We start from the raw sequence: 20,624 nt of genomic DNA, 5'->3' as shown, positions 1-20,624 counted from the left end.
GAATTATGTTCATAATCTGTGTAAAAGTTTTCTATTTTTATTTGTAAACAAAATCGAAACTGCTTCTAAGTTAGTTTTTAAAAATGTACATGAAAGCTACAACTTTGAAATAAAGTAAAAACCCTTGGTTAAAAAAATATCAAACTTTTTTTTAAATTTTGGGCAAAGTAAATTTTAATCCTCTAGAGTTATTAGATTATATCCAATATTCTCTTGAATATTCTATATATTAGGACTAAACTCAGTTACTTGTTCCTCGTGCTTATCCAAATATTCGGTTTTTCTTAAACCAACCTGACAACAAGATACCAATTATGTATTAGTACTTCAATATCCTTTTAAAATTTTGGTATATTTATTCCAAAAAGTCGAAAAAAGAATTGGCCAAGTTATGGCTAAGACCCCAATAGAAATCAACCAGTTATCTTGGTTTACTTTACTGGAAAAATTAAGTAAAGTTAAAATCATTTTAAAACAGATCACTTATTAAATTTTCAGTACGTATACCTAATACGTATGAGTAATATTTTTTAGGATATTAAATATACGCCTGTTTAGCTGTAACCATGCGTTTGTACTGACTTTGGTACTTTAGTTAATCGAATTAAGAGAAAAGTTTTTTGTTAAAGCTATCTGTATTTTTTTTTTTAATAACAAGCAAAAAATTATATCCACTTCAAAGACGATTCTCAACAAAACGCAGGAAGGTTCCGCCTTTTGCTGTAAGGACAAAGGCTTTTGGGTCGAACTGCATTTCCGGCAAAGTTCTATCACAGAGTTCGACAGTAAAGTTCTTCAGAATGTGGAGTAGACCCACTTTGATCTCCAGCTGGCCCAACAATGTCCCAATGCAGCCCCTTGGGCCGGCTCCAAAGGGTAGATATGTCATGGGATGATGTTGCTGTCGTTGTCCAGGAGCGAACCGTTCAGGATCGAAAATCTCCGGACTGGGCCAGAACTAAAAATATTATAAAGAAGTAAAGAAGCTTGGTCCTAGTTGGATCTTACCTGGGGATCATGATGAAGTCCCAGAACTGATATATATACTGGTGTGCCGGAACGTAATTTGAAAGGGGTACCACATTTCCATTCAGAGAGGTCGTAGCCCTCTGGGGCATTGCAACACCGATCCAAAAATGCGGTGGGCGGATACATACGCAGTACTTCATCCACCACCTGGCGCAGATATGTCATTCCATTGATGATGTCGCAGCTTAGTTGCCTATCTTGGCCGGAGTGCAGGACCTCTCGGAGCTCCTCCCTCAGCCGAGCTTGAATCGATGGCTGCTTGGCCAGCTCGTACAGGGCAAAGGTAATGGTGGAGGAGGAAGTATCGAAGCCGGCGAGGAGCAGAAAGGCTGCCTGGGCCACAAAGAAATCCGGACGATGGATAATGCTGTCTGCTGACTCGCTGCTCTTCAATTGCAGGAATATATCTATCAGATCGTGACGCTTTATCCCACTGGCTTCGCGTTCGGCCAGAATAAAGTCCATGGACTGGCGCATAAACCTCTCATACTCATCCGAGTACAGATGTGTTCGAATTCTACCGGATAGTCGCGGAAAGAAGAACATCGTGAACAGGTGGATTAACCTTTTTGGCCGGGGATCATTGACTTCGATGCACATCTGCCGGAACTCGGCCTGGGGATTTTGCAAGCTGTGGGCTTCTATTCCAAACGCCAGGGAAGCGATGATATCCGTTGTGAAGAGGGCACACAACTGCTTGACTTCCAGTTCCATGGACTGCTTCCCGCCTAGCTCGACAGCCATATGGTCCTCCAATTGCTGGCCAACGCGTTCCAGCAGTCCATACATCTGCCGGACCTTTCCGACCGCAAAGAATGGCGCAAATATTTTGTGGATCTCCCGCCAAGTGTCGTATTTGCAGAAGAACAGATTCTGTGAACCCATCGTGTCGTGAATGGGATCGGTTGTCTCGAACCGACTGGAGAACTTGGAGAAGTCCTCCACCATAATTCGCTTTATGAGGGCTGGATCCCTCAAAAGCAGAGCATGGTTGTGCAGAACATGAATCCCCACGTAGGGATGTCCGGCAGCAGCCCTGCTTTGGTACATCTCCTTAAACTGGTCCCCAAAACAGCATCCTCCCCGCAATAAATTCCACACATTACCCACAAAGGGCGTCGGTGGTATAGATGGGACTCCCAATCGCCGCCAGAAGTTGAAGTGGCGTTTCTGCCAAAGCCAGACGATTGCGGTAATAAACAAAAGCACCCAACAGCCATTTATGGCCAGCAGAACGGGTAATCCAATAGCCACAATAAGGGCGATGATGTTGGTTGTCATGATTACGTGAGGAAAGCCAGACATCAACTGCATTCGGATTCCTCCACTTAATAAACACTTCACGTCAGAGAACTACGAAAAATACGCTCATATTCTACTCACTCTCTGGAAATGGAATACAATGGTCTATCGGATCCGAGGAGTACATCAAACTGAGGCAACGCCTTGGCTCGCTCATTCGGTGGAGGTTCTCAGCTTGGTAATCAACCTATAGATAGTACTTATCGCCTATAGGAACCTACAGTGGGTAGATGCCACACGAAAAAGATAAACATTCTACAAACATTTTTTATTAAATTTGTAAAATTCTGTATTTATTTTACCCTTATGTCAAAATGGTAGGCACTATCTGCTGCTTTGCGTAATAATGGCAGCTGCCAATCTCTTGTATAAAAATCTTTCTAACATTCATTTTTTTTTTTTTTGTACATGAATTCATAATGAATTTCGGCGAGCAAATAAACCAAACAATTTGTAGCATTTATTTCTAAAAAAAAGACTGAATAAATTCTTATCACGGACAGGAGCATCAACAGTATTAGCCATGTAGGTTTGGATGCTGTCCACTTGAGTTCTGCAAGGCCTTGGTAACCTCTTCTTGCAAGGTGCTTGGCGGCTCTGACACGATGTCTGTGTGCATCGATAGGTACTTCAATTTATTTGTAACAGCTATAATGGAAAGAATATATATAATTAAATGGTTGCTCATTTTTATAAGGAGTAATGGCTCTTACCGGGTCGCAGATCAATGAGGGAACAGTGCTGATCCACCCACAAGAAGGCAGTCCGGCGGAGTTCGTCCAGACTGGCACTTGAAACCGTCGAAGTATACGAGGCAAGCAGTGGCTCCAGAATGAGACCCAACTAAAGGGAAGAACTCCATTAAATATGATGAATTATAGGCTAAAATACTAGACTCACAATCCAAAACTTCCAGTCGTTCATGGTGTTGTACCGCACATAGATCTCGTACAGCTGCCGCACATGCTCAGATCCCTGTCTCGTCACAGGCGCTCCATTTGCCGGCAGGATGGAGTGGAGGTGCCTATTGTGAAAGGTTTAATTATTATATAGGATGAGTTATGTGAGATATTCTTACGTTAAGGAGTTGTTTAGGTCATCCCTTTCAATTCGAAGTGCCTCGATCTTGTCCTTCAGCACACTGCGCTCCTGTCGCAATTGCTTTATGTGGTCCGCGCCCTTCTGCAGCATAGCCGCCTTGCTCAGCTTGGTGGTCGGATTCAGCTGCAGTTGTGGAATAAGAGCGTGCAGGGTGTCAAAGCCGTTCTTAATGTTGTAACGCCGCTTCTGCTCAGCGTGGATATGGCCCGCCCGCCGCTGAGTGTCCCTCGGCTGGAACTTTAGACTGGCCGACGGCGAAAGCGGCGAGTCCTGGGAGTCGTGAAACGGTGACTCCGGCGATAGGCTTAGGCTACTGCCGCCAAGACTTCCAATGGATGGGCCGAAGCTCTGCATTTTGGCTGCGCCGGGTGGACTGTTCAGCGCCGGATTTATGGCCATGGGCAATGAGGCTGACTTCTTTGGTGAGTGTTGTTGCGTTGGCACTGGCACCGACAGCGGCGTTGTTATTGCAGCATAGAGGGCCGGGGACATGTTGCTGCTGGTACTAGTGGTGGCTATGGCATTAGCGGAGGTTGGATTCGACTGTGAACTGTTCGCTACGGCTGTCTGCAAACGTGAATCTGGAAAGGAGCCACATTTCATAACAGTTTAAAGACAGAAAGTCCTCTTGAGGTACTCACTTGACGTCAACAATTGGGCCAGAGTGCTGTGAAGCATAGGATCGCTGGTGGCCGGTTGCATTGGCTCCGCGACCAGCAAGTTGCTGCAGCTGTGGGAGCTCAGGGACGACCCACACGCTCTGGCTGCTGCCACCACAGAGGTGTGTTGCTGGTGCATCGAGTTGCTTCGCACCCTTGTCTTTCCCTTTGCATGATACTTGGGCACGGCGAAAGGTTGCTCGTGGATGAGCTGTCTGCCGTCGGCCGGTTTGTTCAGAGTCACATTTAGTGGCAAGCTGTTGGAGCGATGGATTTCTTTGGGCAAGATGGTGTTTGGCGACACCCAAGTGGCTGTACTGACAGAGGTCTGAAGGTGTTGCTGCTGCTGCTGATGTTGCTGCTGCTGCTGTTGTTGCTGCTGCTGCTGATGTTGCTGCTGCTGTTGCTGCAACAAGCAGGCCACTGCTGATTGGTGCTGTTGCTGATGGGTGGGAGTTGTCTGCTGCTGGCGCGACAGCTGCAACAACTGTTGCGTACTCAGGCCCAAGGGAAGCGACTGCTGCATCTGCGGCGACTCCGGCTGCAAGTATCCTTGCTGCTGCTGCTGCTGCTGTTGCGGCAGCCTGGGGACATTAAGAAACGTTCCTGTCGAGGCAGACTTCTTGAATTGCGGATAGGGTTTGTAGCCGATGGAGTTATAGCCGCTGTCATTGTGCAGCGACAGCATATCGTTCTGCAGAGGCTCCACCTTGACGTTGAGCGGCTGCTGCTGCTGCTGTTGCTGGTAGTTGTCTGTGTAGCCGCTTAGAAAGCTTTGGTTGGCGAACGTGTTCGTCTGCTGAGTGGGAAAATGTTGCTGTTGCTGGTTTATTTGTTGTTGTTGTTGAGATGCCTGGAAGGAAGCTGCCTGCAACACAATGCCTCCGCCCATCTGGGACTGATGTTGCTGCTGTTGGTTCTTCTGCTGCTCGGCCAGCATCTGCTGGTAGAGGTTCGTCTGGTGCAGAGTGGGCTGGGCCTTGTCGTAGTTGTGCGGCTCCCGCCGGAAGGGCCTCTGTGTGCTCTTAGCCACCCGGCCGTTGATGACGCACCTGTTGCTGGTATTGTCACCCGCGTTGATGGCCCCGAAGTGCTTACTGCTGCCGTGCATCCGACCGGACAACGAGCCCGAGTCCCCCAGAAACTGGGACTCGTTGGCGGACTGCTGCTCCTGACGCGCCACCGAGAACCTTTGTTCGATCTCATTATAGGCCATCGTGTTGATGGGCGTGTTGAGCTCCATCATGTTGGCGTCGATGTCTCCGGCGCCACTGTTGTTGCTGATAACCACGTCCATCATTCTGTCACTGCTGTAGAGAGTGTGCGGGGCACCCACAATGGCTGACAGGCAGTAGTCGTCGTTCTTGAGCATCTCGGCATCGGTGCCCTCCTCTGGAACAGGGGGCAATCGTGTAGCAGGTATCAGATCTGAAAAAGGAGATCCCCAACCTTTAGTAAAGCTTGCCCAGCTTTAAACCCAGACTCACTGACCTGAGAAAGTAACGTCTATGTCATCTAAATTCGGTTGCAGGGGGCCCAGACTTGGCTGTATGAAATCCGCAATGCTTGCGCCACGTGCTGATAAAAAAATATAGTTTTATTAACTTAAAATCACAGTTTTGTTTTTAAATGGAGACCTTACCGATTTCTCTAGAATCCGGAAAGGGAAACGGAACATTTATGGCTGAGAACAAGGTGTCAGTTGTCAATTCGTCAATCATAAGATTCCTATCGTTCAGGGGCGACCATTCCAGAAAGTCCAACTCACTTTTCTGAAAAAAAGTTAAAGGTAATCAATAGATAAAATAGATAGATTTTCAATAGATTTTTTATAAACGATAGTCCCAGGCAGACGTCAAAATTTATTAAAGGCTGTCAGTCGGCTGGTCATGTGTTCCCAGTTTGGAAATAAAGTGGTAAGCTTATTGGAAACCACACTCCTCATATACATAGTATTATTGGAATGGATAGTTTAGGGCTATATGATGGGTTTTTTAAGTCTGGTTGTCTATCTTCTGCAGGGATCTTCTTTAGCTACAGATAGTTACTAGCAGATAGGGCGACCGTTCCAGCCAATTAATTTAATTGGAGTATTGACTGAAAGTCATCAGCTGGCTACTTAGTTCCCTATTGGAGACACGACTAATAACATGTGTAGGGCCAAGCGAAGGTTCTTGGGCTTCTTGCGCCACCAACGCTATTTCGGCCTCAGTGACTTGGACTTGTCCCATTCAATGTGGCTTCGTGGCTCATGGTTGTCGTATGGAACCCAGCTCCTAGTGACGTTTGTTTTCGTGTCTGCTCTGGTGGCAGCACTAGCCGAGTCCCTCTATTACCTGGAAACGGATACAAGCACTGGCAACATTTTCGACAATGCCGTCATCATAAGCACCTCCCTCACCCAGCTCTTTGCGAACCTGTGGTTCCGCTGCCACCAAAACACGCAATCGAAGCTGCTGCAGCGACTCTCGCAGATTAAGCTCTTCTGGCAACTGGACTCACGGACCAAGAATCTAATTCAAAGGATCTACCGAACCTGGTTGGCCATTTGCCTTTTCTACATCCTTATGATAGCAGCCTTTGCCTCCAAGATTTGGCTGACCAGCCTGCAGTTTAGCCGTGCTGTTATCCTGCTGGGATTCTTCATCCGATGCATTCAGGCCAACTACCTGTTCACCTGCTACAGTGGAATGGTGTGTCTTACGCAGGGGCTTCTACGTGTCCAAGGAGACCAGCTAGAGGACTTGGTGGCCACGGAATCCCTAACCATTGCCAACCTAGCAGGAAGCTTAAGAACCCATGACTTCATCCTGCTTCTCTCCCAGAGCCAGCTGGTGGATGTGTATGGTGGATCCCTGCTGTTCCTTTTCTTGTACCAGGTCATGCAATGCGTACTGATACTCTACATCACGACCTTGGAAAAGTTCCACTCGATGAGGGAGTTACTCCTCGTTTCCGGTTGGCTGGCTCCCTTGGTTTTCTACATCATCTTGCCATTGGCCGTTAATGACGTTTCTAATCAGGTAAGTGCAGAGCTTAGACTGTATACAATACCCGGTACTTAGGAGTATTTAGAATACATGGAAGAAAAATAAACAAGCAAGACTAGTATAAACAAGTAATCCAAACAAGGCCAGGTTACTTATAAGAGACAGGCATCACTAGCTTTATACCTTTATTAGTATCCCTGAGAAATGGACAAGTTTCAATCCGGAGAGCTCTGCGCCTACTACCGCCTGTGCCGGTATCTGGGCATATTCTGCATCGACTACAATCCCAGCCAGAAAAAGTTCCTGCTCCGGCGCAGCCTCATCTGCTACGTGGTGCACTTTGCGCTGCAGGCCTACCTAGTTGGCTGCATGGCCGTTATGATCATTTATTGGCGGAGGTGCTTCAAGTCCGAGCTGACCAAAACCGGCAACCACTTTGATCGCCTGGTGGTGGTGGTGGCTCTGGGCATTCTGGTGGTGCAGAACGCCTGGCTCATCTGGCTGCAGGCCCCCCACCTGCGGATCGTCCGGCAAATAGAGCGCTATCGGAGCAGGCACCTGGCGGATGTACGGTTGGTGCTCCCGCGGCGGTTACTCTGGCTAATCATTGCCACCAACGTCCTGTACATGGCCAACTTCGTGAAGACGTGCATTTTTGAGTGGCTGCTGGAGGCATCCCGCCTCTTTGTGCTCACCTCCCTGGGATTCCCACTGCGCTACCTGGTCACCAGCTTCACGATGGGCACCTACTTCTGCATGATGCACATCCTGCAGCTGGTGATCAGCTGGAACCAGGCCAGAATCGAAGACATCCTCAGGCAGCTGAACAGCTCCAAGGAGAACAGCCTCATTCGGCTGCGCAGTTGCCTGGATCTGCACGATCGCCTGATCGTACTTTGCAACGTAGATATCAGCCTCGTATATGGTTTTATCGCCTGGCTCTCTTGGATGTTTGCCTCGCTTGACGTATCAGGTGTGATTTATTTAACCATGATAATACAAACGAATAAGCCCCTCGGATTAAAATTACTCACCAACCTGGTCTGGCTTTTCCCCACCCTGCTAACGTGTACAGCCATTTGTATGGGCAATCGAGTTGCTGTTCAGGTATGTACGTCAACCTCGTTGTTTAAATATTATGAGAATCCTAAAACAAAACGTCATCCTCTAATCAGAAAAGAGGGGAGGGCTTTTCGTGTTATGGTATTTGAAAGATCATATCCTATTCCCAACCTCGTACTGCTGATTCTAATTTCAGTCTCCACAGGCTAATTTCCTATAGAGTTGGGATAATTACTAGGCTAACTATTCGATCATCAGATCTGTAACTAATTAATTATTGATTAAAAGGGGAAGGACTAGGCGAGGTAGCCCTGTTTTCGATGGCCAGTACCTTGCCTTCCGTCATGTCTTTCGGTGCGGAACTGCGCGTTTACTTGCGGACCCTCAAGGGTTTCGGGCTTTTGTGCATCAGCCACGATGTCCAAGAACTTCAAACACATATTTCCAGGAGTGATGAAACCCTAGCCGTGGCAGGACTTGTTAGTTCTCAGTTCTTGGCACTGATGGGCCTGTGCCACATGATTATTAGTAACAAGGACTATGAAATTCCAATGTACGGCCAAGTGGGAAACACGTATTTCAAGATTAACTACGGGTTTGCCTGTCTGACAGTCATGCTGATACATCTTTGCTTCTTTTTGCAACGCCACCGGTTCGAGTCCCTCATCTCACAGCTAATCTATTTAAACCGCTCGGATCTCCAAAATCGGAAGGCCAGGGGTTTTCTGCGGGCTTATGGCCTCTTTGCAAGCCAGGTCGTCCTCACTGGTGTGGTGAACCTCAAGGCGTTCACCCACAGTGACCTCAAGCCGTGGCAAACTTTCCTCATAGCTTTCATCTCCACGTATTGCTATATTCTGGTCGGGCTCGTCATAGCCTTCCACAACTATCTGGTCCGGATTTCTACTACCTTGATGCAGCTCCACAACAAGGACTTGGCCAGTGCGATCCTCACGAACTTGGCTTTATCTCAGAAACTGTTCTCCTGTCGGTTGCGGCAACAAATCCGACTACTGTACCTGTGTCAGTACCGATTAAGCCACGATTTCGGGATTCCCTTGGTGTTGGTCATGTCAATCATGCTCCTTGGGGCCCCAGGTGCTCCGTTCTTCCTCATAACCGTCGTCTTTGAGATGGACGCCCGTCAGCTGGGCACTGCCTACATGATGCATGCTCTGGTGAATACGCTTTTATGGAACCTCCCCTACACACTCTCCATCCTAATGTGTTTGCGATCGGATTCGGTGAGAATGGAGGTAAGCTATTAAGGATAGGGCTGTCATAACCTAATGGACGCCACCCAACTACACAAATATTGGCTTAACTAGTTATTTTCGGGTAAGGATGTGGTGGGGGTTTCCCCGACTTTTCCAATATTTATTAAGTCGTGCCTAAAGTGCTTTTCTATCAACATAGCCCTTTAGCCTTTCGTTTAAGTTTATTAGTAAAGCCAAGTTCACAGAATGTCGCGCAACGATTTCAGGGAGTTTCGAATTCAATTACTGACCCTCCGTTGGCTAGGACTTGTCCGATTCAGCTTCGATTTAGAAAAGGGTTGTGTCCTGGAAACCGATTCCGAGAATCGGAAAGCTAGGATTTATCTGGCTGTGGTGTTTCTCAACAGTTGCATCTTGAACACCTACTGCTCCTTCTATCCCCATCACCTCACAATGGGAAAGCACAACAGCACCGGCAACTACTACGCCCTGATCAACATCCGGAGCTGCTCCCTGGTGACCCTGCTGGTGTACGTCCAGCTCTATGCTCAACGGCGTCGCTTTGCCAGACTTTTGGAGTCAATCTTGAGGCTTCATAGGCTCTTGAAAGGTGGAGTTGCAAGCTGTTGGATACTCTACATCCTGAACATAACACTGTTTGTGACTTGTGTCCTCAACTACGCCCACGGCTACTGGGAGGCTGGAGTGCGTCCTCCAGTTATTCCCATTTACCTTTTCGAGTACGGGTTTGCGTACCTCATCCTCAGCCAGATAGTGGTCCTTTTTGCCCACTTTCAACGCATTCTACTCGAGTCTTTTAGGATATACAACCGAATGTTGAAGGATAACCTAAAGTCTGCCAAGCAAAGTTGCGAGTTCATAAAAAACTTCAAGGATTACATGGAATTGGTTTGTCTATGTCGTGTGGAGATGAACCGCTGTTTTGGTCTCATGTTTCTGTTTATTATCGGATTTATATTTTTGATAACGCCTTCGGGGCCCTTTTTTCTAATTTCCACCATTTTCGTTGGTAGTTTCCATCGGACTTGGCGATTTCATTTTATATGCCTAACCAGTATCTACTGGAGCATTCCTTGGGTTGCTTTGCTCTATCAGGTAATGGGCTTTACAAATGTTCAGGAAGAGGTGAGTAGCTCAAGTATAAGAAGAAACATGTTTAAAACCCCTCTGTTGTCAAGAAAACAAAGCTAATCTGTCAGATGCTTTATTCTTATCTTTAAAAACTACCACTATAGTTTATAATGTTTAGCTTTTAATGTCATCCGAATTAGGTGCATTTTTGTCACATTAATCATTAATAAGGCCATGAGCTTATGTTGTCATACTTTAAAGTAATCCTTTTACCATCCTTTTAAGTGCCAGTCTATTCCCCCACCACAGAGTATTATTTATTGGCCAGTTGTATTTGAATTACCTCATACATTAGCCCGATAGCCCTAATCAATTACCGTGTAAATATTGGCTCTATCCTATCTGATTATTTGGTAACAAAATAGTGTCCGCTCATTAGGCTGATTGGTTAGTGCGAATCGGCTCTTCGACGACAGCATGTCTCCATTGTGCCGGGACTTGCGGATCTACCTGCGGCTGCTCCATCTCCTGGGCATGATGTGCTGGCAGTTCGATTCGGAGAGCTGTTCGCTATCGGCCACACCTCCGGATGAGCGATATGCCCTCCTATACACCCTGGCCATGCTGGTTGCCTCCACCGGCTGCTTCACGTTTGCCCACCTGCAGCCTCAGATATTCCACCTGAACGTCTACAACCGGACGGGCAACTTCTACGAGACCATTATCTTCCGGAGCACATGCCTGGTGCTCTGGCTGCTGTACGGGATTCTCTACTTGCGACGCCACCGCCACCGGCAGTTGATCCAGGACATGTTGCGCCTGAACCGGAAGTGCCTGGACAGAAGCGCAGACAAGCAGTTCCTGCACTACCTCGTACTCTACGGAGGGCTCACAGTACTCTGCTTCGGCAACTACCTGAGCGGTTACAGCCAATCCGGCATGGCCCCAATCCCCTTGGCCCTTTGCCTGGTGGTGTACGTGTACGCCTTCCTGGTGCTCTGCCTCCTGCTTGTGTTCTTTGTCTGCCTCAAGATGATTATGGCTGCGGGACTGTGTCACTACAACCGGCAGCTTAGCCTCAAAGTCCTGGCTTCTGAGCTCCAAGGCCGTCAGCGGATCTTGGCCATCTGCCAGGGCGAACTGGCCGACTGTTTTGGCCAGCTAATGCTGCCGATTGTGGCACTGGTCCTGCTGATGGCCCCCTCTGGTCCCTTTTACATGATCAGCACGGTGATGGAAGGCAAGTTCGAGTCGGGGGTAGTCCTTAGAATGTTTCTCGTCTCGGCCACTTGGGGCCTGCCGTGGATAATAATGTTGGTACTCATGCTTCGCTCTAATGGCATTACGGTGGAAGTGAGTTTGTTGTGGGTGCTGGAACATGAATGAATCTAGACCTTTCTTTTCTAAAATGTATCTTTTTTTGCATATTTTCAGGCTAATAAAACGGCAAAAATATTGGCCAAGGTACCTAGAACCGGCACAGGTTTGGATAAAATGGTAAGTAAAGTAAAGGCCCCGTTGCGGGCCTTGAGGTCTTTAAAAGCTCTCTAAAATTCTTTTTTGGTATTTTAATTGTGTTTTTATTTGCTTGTTTTTATATTATATTATAACAATAACTTGTACTCTATTAGAAACCAGCTGTAATCAGTTCCTTTCACCCTGTGATTGTTGAATTTACATAAGCTTATTCCTTTTATTAAACCTCTCATAAAGTATTACTCTTACTTTTCTATTTTTCAGATAGAAAAATTCTTACTGAAGAACCTTCGACAACAACCCATTCTCACAGCCTATGGATTTTTTGCCTTGGACAAGAGTACTTTGTTTAAGGTAAGTTGGTTTAAAACTCCTTAATAATTATTCATCCTAATTATTTAATTGTTTGTAGCTCTTTACGGCAATCTTTACTTATATGGTCATCCTAGTACAGTTCAAGGAAATGGAAAACTCGACAAAATCTATTAAAGTATAAGTACTTACCGAATCGTAAGTTAAACATCCGGTTGCCTTTGATCTATAGTTCTTGCGCCATTTTCTGTATTCAGCCTTAATTACAGCTGAGTGACGTTTCCAATACTTGCCCTCAAGTACAACTGTCTGTATGAAATACAATAGGATTAAGTTGGATTAGAGAAAGATCATTTAAAAGTACACATACATAATACTACTAACTTAGTATACATAATTAACTATCTTAACTATGAATAAACGTGTTTTATACTTCCGTAAAGATAAAAACTAGTATTGTTTGCTGGGGATTATCGTGTGGCAATCCACCGCCCATCGGGGGAATACATTTTGGAATACTTTAAGGTCAATAATGCTCAACATTCATACTGTATTTGTAGGAAGTATAAGGCTCTTTCCACCTTATCCTATTTATAATCTCATTAATTGAAATGTCAATTATAGCGAAATGTATTAATAATTTTAACATTGTACCAGTCTGGCCGCACGCAAGCTTTCCCCGCCGACTGCCCAAATTAAAACAAGTTGTAAACCCGATAAGATAATTCCGGAACAGGGAGCAGAGTCGATGCCAGCCCCGAAAATTTCTGATAATGTTTAAGTCTTGATACGTGAGGCGAGTGCGAGATAAAGAAAGGTCTTCAGCCTAGTCAAGGTCCGATATGGAAATTACCTTTAGAGGCAAAACACGAAATGGGCGTGTCAAGAAAAGGCTTGAGATTTTAAAGATATACAAGATAAAGGCCTTATTATTCTTAAAGATTAATCTAAGATATGGATTATTTTAGAGGGAGGTACTGATTAAAACTTATTAGATTAAAGCAAAGCTATAGAACGATTCTATTTAAAGCTTATTATGAATTAATGGGTTCAGCAAAGCTTGAAAACCTTTTTAAAATAACTAAGATATGGCGGCTTGTTTGTATTATTCTGTGGTTTTTTTTTGGGAATTCTTTGTTAATCTTTCTCGATATTACCGATTCGTCATCAAAGAGCAGTGTGGCAGGTACCGAACTAGCTTGTACAATAAATGCATTATAAATTCTTCCGATATCTATGCGAAAAAGTGCAAAAATACTTTTCGCGCCAAAAAAAAACACAAAAAATTGAATGTAATAATATACTTTTTATATTTCTGATGATTCATCGATTGTTAGCTTGAACTCTATTCTTGTATATAAGATTCAAATCTTTTCCAGTTACTAGGCGTTTAAACGTCCTCTTATTTAATTACTTAATACTATACTTGCTAGTATTTGAGGGGAGTACTTACTTGAGGATTACTATGTATGTCAACGTCCAACGGCGAGGCAAATTGACACACCGGAGTTCTGCGCTTTTGAATGACTGCAAAATAGAAAAGGTACGAATTCAGTTTTGTAAGGGAAACACTCTCCACAAAAAAATAACATGATAAGATTTAGCTGAGATAGGTGGAGATAGCGAGTTTCCCCAGAGATGACAAAACCTATCCAGTAACACGTGTGTGAGAACCCCTGGCTGTAGAATCTAGAATCTAGAATCTAAAGCTACTATACTTTATCATTTTTATGCACAACTGTTACGGACAATAACCGATTATTTTTTACACACACTTATCTAACAAATATGCATAAAATAAAGATACAATTGTGTTGCAAAAATAAGTAGAATTTTTTGGGAATTTATCTTTTAAAGAAATGGTCAGAGAATTATCAAAGAATAATTTACAAAATTTGAGGAGTGGAAAAAAAGGGTTATAAATGGAAAGATACTATTTTACTAGATAGATACTACCTCGACTAGTAATTACAGATATATAGACATAGTTATCTGCAAAAATGATTCATTTCTGAAGCCCCTTTCTTGGAAATTCCTGGTAATGTCTACTTGACCATTAAATTGAAAAGTATCTTATAAATAAAGCATCTGATAAGCCCAAAATAGTATCAACTGGGGGGAGATATGACATGCATGCATTTATATAATATTTTAAATCAACTGATATTATTCCATATGAGAAGTGTTTTCAATTATGAAGCGCCTGAGGCACGCGTATACCTTGGACTACCCTTAGTATAAACATTACCATTATTTTAGACTAACGTGGAGATTATTTTATTTTAGCCAGCATGATGGTAGAGCATTATTTTTAGACAGACCCTAATAAAAGTCTGAATTTTTCCACGGGCAGTTATAAAGTGATAAAAACTTAGTCTATCTGGGGATCTACTATTCTAGATATTTTGTGTCTGAGATTCGTCTGAGGAGACACACTACGAAATCGGATGGCGAAATTATTTCAAAAATAGCCTCCATTATTGGGTGTCGATGGGCAATTAAGAATCATAGAGGAATATTACAAAATGTCGTATGAGTTGAAAAATTAAAGAAAAATTTCCATTTGCCTTTGTGGGTGGTTGTTGTTGGCCGGCAATCTGGTAGAGCGAAGAGATAATCGCGGACGCCGACGTCGACGACGACGTTTTAGTAGCTTGTAAAGCAGCGCCGAGGGCTTCTCACTCGCACTAATGATGTAACGGACGGAAAATTTTGAAAATTATATCAGTAGCAGTTGCAGACAAGCAGAACCAAACGCAAATCATCGACGACTGTGTTTGCCAACAAGTTTTTTGATTTTTTATAGTTTCGGTTTGTTTTTGGGGTTTTTTTTTTATTTGTTTCCGTCTGCGTTGTGAGGTGCTAATCAATGGGACACTTGGTGCTGGACAACAACAAGATCTGGGCCACACTTCAGGGAGCGGGTGGAGAATACAGTGTTAGGAGGAGCCTGTCTACACGAGCGACCAAGTGTGCACTAAAATGTATTAGCAGCAACTAGTAACCCCGTCCGTCTGGCAATGGCGAAATCTTATGTTCTCAGGCGGTAGCAGGCCCCAAGAACAAAATCCACTGAAATTTAAATGAAATGACAACCGCTTGGGTATTACCGAAGAGAGCCCCAGCCCCAGACTCTGATAAGGGCTGGCGCTGGCGCTGACTCTAGCACTCCCAACCACTACCGACGCGTCCCTGATAAGGGCAAAGAGTAACGACTGAGACGATGGCTGAGCTGACGGAGACGGTATGGCCAGCGGCCCGCCTGGCAACCTAGGCCGCACGTTCCCACATCCCCACCAGTCACCTCCAGTCAGGTTCAATGTCTTAATTCCGTACTCCGCTTGAGAATCGGATGTGAATTGGGGAAGATATAGCCATCACTGTGGGCCCCATAGGGGAAAATCCCATTTTCAAGGGGTCCCATCACGAAAAATGGACAAAAAATCTAAAAAATATTTTGTCTCGGGATTTTGATGCAGAACTGTGGAATATCGATCTAGAAATCTTTTAAGGTACTCCGCTTGAGCATCGGATGAGAATGGGGGAAGATATAGCCATCGCTGTGGGCCCCATAGGGAAAATCCCATTTTCAAGGGGTCCCATCACGAAAAATGGACAAAAAATCTAAAAAATATTTTGTCTCGGGATTTTGATGCAGAACTGTGGGAAATCGATCTAGAAATCGTTTGAGGTACTCCGCTTGAGAATCGGATGAGAATTGGGGAAGATATAGCCATCGCTGTGGGCCCCATAGGGGAAAATCCCATTTTCAAGGGGTCCCATCACGAAAAATGGACAAAAAATTTGAAAAATATTTTGTCTCGGGATTTTGATGCAGAATTGTGGGAAATCGATCTAGAAATCGTTTGAGGTACTCCGCTTGAGAATCGGATGAGAATTGGGGAAGATATAGCTATCGCTGTGGGCCCCATAGGGGAAAATCCCATTTTCAAGGGGTCCCAGAACGAAAAATGGACAAAAAATCTAAAAAATATTTTGTCTCGGGATTTTGATGCAGAATTGTGGGAAATCAATATAGAAATCGTTTAAGGTACTCCGCTTGAAAATCGGATGAGAATTGGGGAAGATATAGCCATCGCTGTGGGCCCCATAGGGAAAAATCCCATTTTCAAGGGGTCCCATCACGAAAAATGGACAAAAAATCTAAAAAAATTTATTGGCACAATTATATGTATCATATATAGGATCATATAAGGAAGCTAAAAATCTAAGAAAAATAAACGATGTTTTAAAGAAATTGTTCTCACAACACTAGAGACCTAAGACATCTTAGCTTCTTGACTAATACTTGCTATTTAATTGTAGCTAAATCATTAGGTATTTTTTTAGTTAAATCTTGATGACTTTCTACTCTCCAAAATCCCCCAGAATCATTTCCTACTTATGAGTAGATAATACTTACACTGCATATGCCAACACCGCCATATGACATTGTTGAGGCGAATCTTGTCCTTCCAACGAAGGCGAACTCCTTTGAAATGATTCCATTTGGGGGATGTTAGTTTTTGGCTAAAAAAAATAAGAATTCAAAAATTTGTATTTGAATGTGAATTGAAGGAAAGAAAATTAAGATCTTATAATAGATGTTTTTTTAGAATCTTCGTAGGGATGTCTCGACGTAAAAATAAGGTGTGTTTTGTTGGGATATTATAGATCTTGATAATAATAATAGATCTTTCACTGGTAAGATTCGATTAACTTATATACAAAGCCTTCATATTGGATTGATTTGTATTTTATAATACAATTTTCTTGTCAGATAAGTTAAGTTAAATAAAATAGAGACTTTGGGTGTAAATATTACAGATTTCGTATCTTATAAAATATCTTTCTTATGTTTGATCAGTGGCATATCTTTTTTTAAAGAACTTGGATCATTTGGAAACTTTTGGTGTAATTGTATCTGTATTATTGTATCAGTACCCCTCAAGAGTAACAAAAATTTATACACAAAACGTCATTCTCTTTATTACACCTACCCTGAGGTCTCTTATCTCTGAATCTATCTCTGTTTTGACATAATAAAGAAAAATCGATTTCACGTAGGTGCAGCCAGATTGCAGTCTAAATATAGAAAAACCCCTAACCCCAACAGAGCCATAATCTCTGGGAAATCAGTCTATATATTAATAGGTATATGGTACTCTCATTTTGCATTACGAACTTCGGAGCTACAGTGGAGTGTATCTACTACAAATATTAACTAATTGAATACCTTAATGGTAATGTTTTTGAATTAAATATGAAAATTTGGAAACTGCTATTGTTTACTGATACATTATCATATCACTTAGCCTTGATAGATTTTCGACGTAACTTTCCATGTTTTCCTGGTAAAATTACTGAATCTATATTCTCAGTATTTGCGCATTATTCCACACGGTTAATATAGAGCCAACAAAACAAAACAACCTGAATGAAATTTGTGTATAAACGCTAGAGCTGATAAGCTCCTATAACATAATACTTCTGGCTGATAAGACACGGCGAGTCCAATAAATTTCGCTGCTCGCAACAAAGGAAATAAAAAACGAAGTCGCCATCGGGTGGGCCAGCCCAGGCCAGGTCAGAGAGTGGCGTTCAGAAATGGAGTTAAAAATAGATCGAAGAAACGCACATGTCGTACGATGTTTGGTGATGACTAAAGCCAGCCATGGTCTACCCTAGATTTGAAAATGGAATAACAATTATTGAATTTATAGGGATTTAGTGTTTAGATTTCAATAAAAGGTTGGTTATAAAGGTAATACCTGATAATATCTTCCAATTAATATCTATCTTTCCTTATAGGGGCTATTGGTTATGGTCTTCAAAGCCGAGAGTAGCCCTAGCCTAATGGTGTTTGCCCATTTTAATAATAGCTTACTAAGAATAGCTTCAAACCTAAACGATTTCGCAGTTCATAGAACAGAATCAGACACTATAATATCACCTGCCTGGATGTACCTGGAGGTAGTACACCTTCAATTTCATTAAAACAATGCCATTATGATACTATTTTCGAAAATTTTCGCTAGCGTCTGCTGAAATGGGAGTAGCCACTAGCCAGTAGAAGGCGGACGAGCGATTATAGCGAAGTTATGGCCAGAGTAGAGTAACCCGAGCAGCCGCCTCGCGTCCCAACATGTGCCGCTGCTGGTGCTGTTGGTGCTGCCGCCACGATTATGCGGTTGGCCAAAGCGGTCCAAGCATTTTTTGGTTGCTGGATTTTCGATTTGTCAGTTTGGCCGTTATCACGCGCCAAGAGCGTGAACAATCGGGCCAGGGAAACTTGGCTTTTCGGCACTCTCGGCTATTGTTGGTGTTTGTGTGTGTTTGGAGCTAGGCAGGCACGTGTAGGTTGCTGATGTTCGCTCACCAGGGGGGGACTCACCTGTACGCCAGATTCATGCACTTGAACAGCTTAGTCAGCGATGTTTCGATCTCCAGGTGCGATGTAATCATGCTCATACTGCTCTCGTCGCACTCCTGATCCATGCGATTGATTTGGCTGACCGTTTGGGGCACGTACAGCTGGACGTCGCGACAGGTGTTGGCCGGCTCGCCGGGCTTGTCCAGTGTGGGATCCTCCGGGTCCAGCATTTTCACCTCCTCATCGTCCTCGAGATCGTCTTGCGCCTCCTCGGCCTCGAAATGCGAGACCATGAACTGGCCGGAGTGTATCGACTCCCGTTCGGCCTTCAACAGGTCCGCTGCCGATTCTGTGGCGCCCGTAGACCCACCTGCCGCGTTCCCGCTCCCATACTGAAGATGAGGGAAGGTGTGGGCGAGGGTCGGATGCTGGTGCTGGTGCTGATGTTGCAGCGGGTGCTGCTGCTGCTGCTGCTGTTCTTGATGGGGAAACATTTGGCTTGCGTGTTGATAGCTTTCGTATTTGTTAAGCATCATTTTCACCAGCTGCGGGGGAGACGTCTATGCTTCCCTATATGCTTCACACTCTGATGTTTCAAATAGTTGATGTAGTTTCGCGGGCTTTTTATCGGTCGTGACGAGGCACATTTAATGCTTTTTTAATGTCTCAGTCTCAGGTATGGCAATAGCAATTAACTCTTGGCGCTGGCCGTGTGTCTGGGAATTTTCCATCACTCTGTAAACGGGTTCGCGGGTCAAATAATTTTTCAAAAAACTATGACTAAAACATATAAATATTGCTACTGTGTGGCTGTCTATTAGCACATTTATTAATACACTAAAATCGCGCTTCTTAAATTAAATCGAATAACTTGTAATTGATTTGTTTACTGTGCCAGTATGGCTGTTTGATTTGCACCTTGATTGGGTTTAGTTTGCTTTAATTAATGTAGCTGCCTGGCTAGCTAGCTGGCTAGCTGGCTTTATCCGTAGGTTCTATGGCGAAACGCTTGTGCCAACGAACGCGTCATCAGCTCAATAATAACAAAATATAGCGCACACACTCACACGCGGAAGGGGTGGGCGGGCTGTGTGGCGCAGACGTCAGACGGAGACGTCAGTTGGCCGCGCTTCCGTACCGCCGCAATTGCCGATAATGAAAACTCAATTGCCGCTGCCGCTGCCACTGCCGCCGATCCAGCCTGTATGTATTTTCATCGAAAAACGCTCAAAAGCACGCGCGCGTCGAGGATCGTGGCAAGTGGATACGACGCATACCAGAGTACGACAGTACGACAAGCAAACGTGGAGGCGAGAGTTCCAAATGAAACTGTTCAAAGAACGAATCTGCGAAGCGAAACCTGTGCCCTCCACACAACCAAAACATTGAACAGCTGACGCGCTCTTTCTGCCTCCGTCCCTCTCTCACTCTTATCAGCATGGGAACGAGGAATGCCTGAAGAGCATGCCTAGCAAGCAGCACCACTACATATGCCCTTGTGGGACGCAATACCAGCGTTATTTTTATTTTCCTCCTAATAAACTGAAAGCCAAAACAAGCTCATCTACTCCATCGCTATCGCATTTGACCTTGCCTTGCGCGAGCTCCGCGTTTACACTTTTGACCTCTGTTTCGGGCACGGGTTCCCCATTTTCCGTGGCGCATACACGCCCACTCGCACCAACACACTCAAAAGTTTGGGGGCATAGCTGCAACTGGCTCTAAATAACACACCGCGAAAACGCACACACGCGCACAACTAGCTGCTACGTAGTTAATTGCAATTTAACACACATTACAAGCGGGGAGCGAGCCCTCGCCCACCCATCAGGGTTGTCAAGGTGTTGAAAAAATCGATAACAGCAGATAATCGACGCAAAGATGAGCCAAAAACGCAAGTGTGAGAATAGACATATTTCCAATAAAAGAGAAAATATATTAAAATAATCTTTTATTATTTTATATTGACACAAATATATTTTAAGAAATGTTTCGGAAAATTTTTTATTCA

At 44.3% G+C, this 20,624-nt stretch overlaps 3 protein-coding genes across 6 annotated transcripts; 1 reads left to right on the top strand and 2 right to left on the bottom strand.

The window, feature by feature from the left end:
- Window positions 1-616: 616 nt before the first annotated feature.
- On the bottom strand, window positions 617-2,403 carry Cyp6t1 (Cytochrome P450 6t1). Its single transcript, XM_017243299.3, has 2 exons — window positions 1,009-2,403; window positions 617-958 (listed from the first exon to the last, which is right to left on the bottom strand). The coding sequence occupies exons 1-2, from the start codon at window positions 2,341-2,343 to the stop codon at window positions 677-679; spliced, it is 1,617 nt and encodes a 538-aa protein (XP_017098788.2). The 5' UTR covers window positions 2,344-2,403; the 3' UTR covers window positions 617-676.
- A 192-nt stretch (window positions 2,404-2,595) lies between these two features.
- On the bottom strand, window positions 2,596-20,449 carry Mondo (MLX interacting protein mondo). Of its 4 annotated transcripts, none has more exons than XM_017243625.3 (12): window positions 20,408-20,449; window positions 18,635-19,348; window positions 16,664-16,770; window positions 13,694-13,767; window positions 12,433-12,549; window positions 5,734-5,863; window positions 5,583-5,669; window positions 4,074-5,519; window positions 3,410-4,013; window positions 3,232-3,355; window positions 3,045-3,174; window positions 2,596-2,979 (listed from the first exon to the last, which is right to left on the bottom strand). In XM_017243625.3, exons 2-12 carry the CDS (start codon window positions 19,147-19,149, stop codon window positions 2,849-2,851), a joined length of 3,465 nt encoding a protein of 1,154 aa, XP_017099114.2. In that variant the 5' UTR covers window positions 19,150-19,348; window positions 20,408-20,449; the 3' UTR covers window positions 2,596-2,848. The 4 variants fall into 4 exon arrangements, with proteins under 4 accessions (XP_017099114.2, XP_017099112.2, XP_017099113.2 ...); XM_017243623.3 differs by having other exon boundaries at window positions 19,532-20,442; XM_017243624.3 differs by having other exon boundaries at window positions 20,203-20,442.
- On the top strand, window positions 10,441-12,424 carry Gr39a (Gustatory receptor 39a). Its single transcript, XM_017243258.3, has 4 exons — window positions 10,441-11,805; window positions 11,887-11,949; window positions 12,193-12,282; window positions 12,341-12,424. The coding sequence occupies exons 1-4, from the start codon at window positions 10,930-10,932 to the stop codon at window positions 12,422-12,424; spliced, it is 1,113 nt and encodes a 370-aa protein (XP_017098747.2). The 5' UTR covers window positions 10,441-10,929.
- Window positions 20,450-20,624: the final 175 nt, after the last annotated feature.

The sequence above is a fragment of the Drosophila bipectinata genome, chromosome 2L (genome assembly GCF_030179905.1).
Source record: "Drosophila bipectinata strain 14024-0381.07 chromosome 2L, DbipHiC1v2, whole genome shotgun sequence".
NCBI lineage: Eukaryota > Metazoa > Arthropoda > Insecta > Diptera > Drosophilidae > Drosophila > Drosophila bipectinata.
The sequence above is the reverse complement of the archived record's forward strand: the minus strand, read 5'-3'. Positions and strand labels throughout refer to the sequence as shown.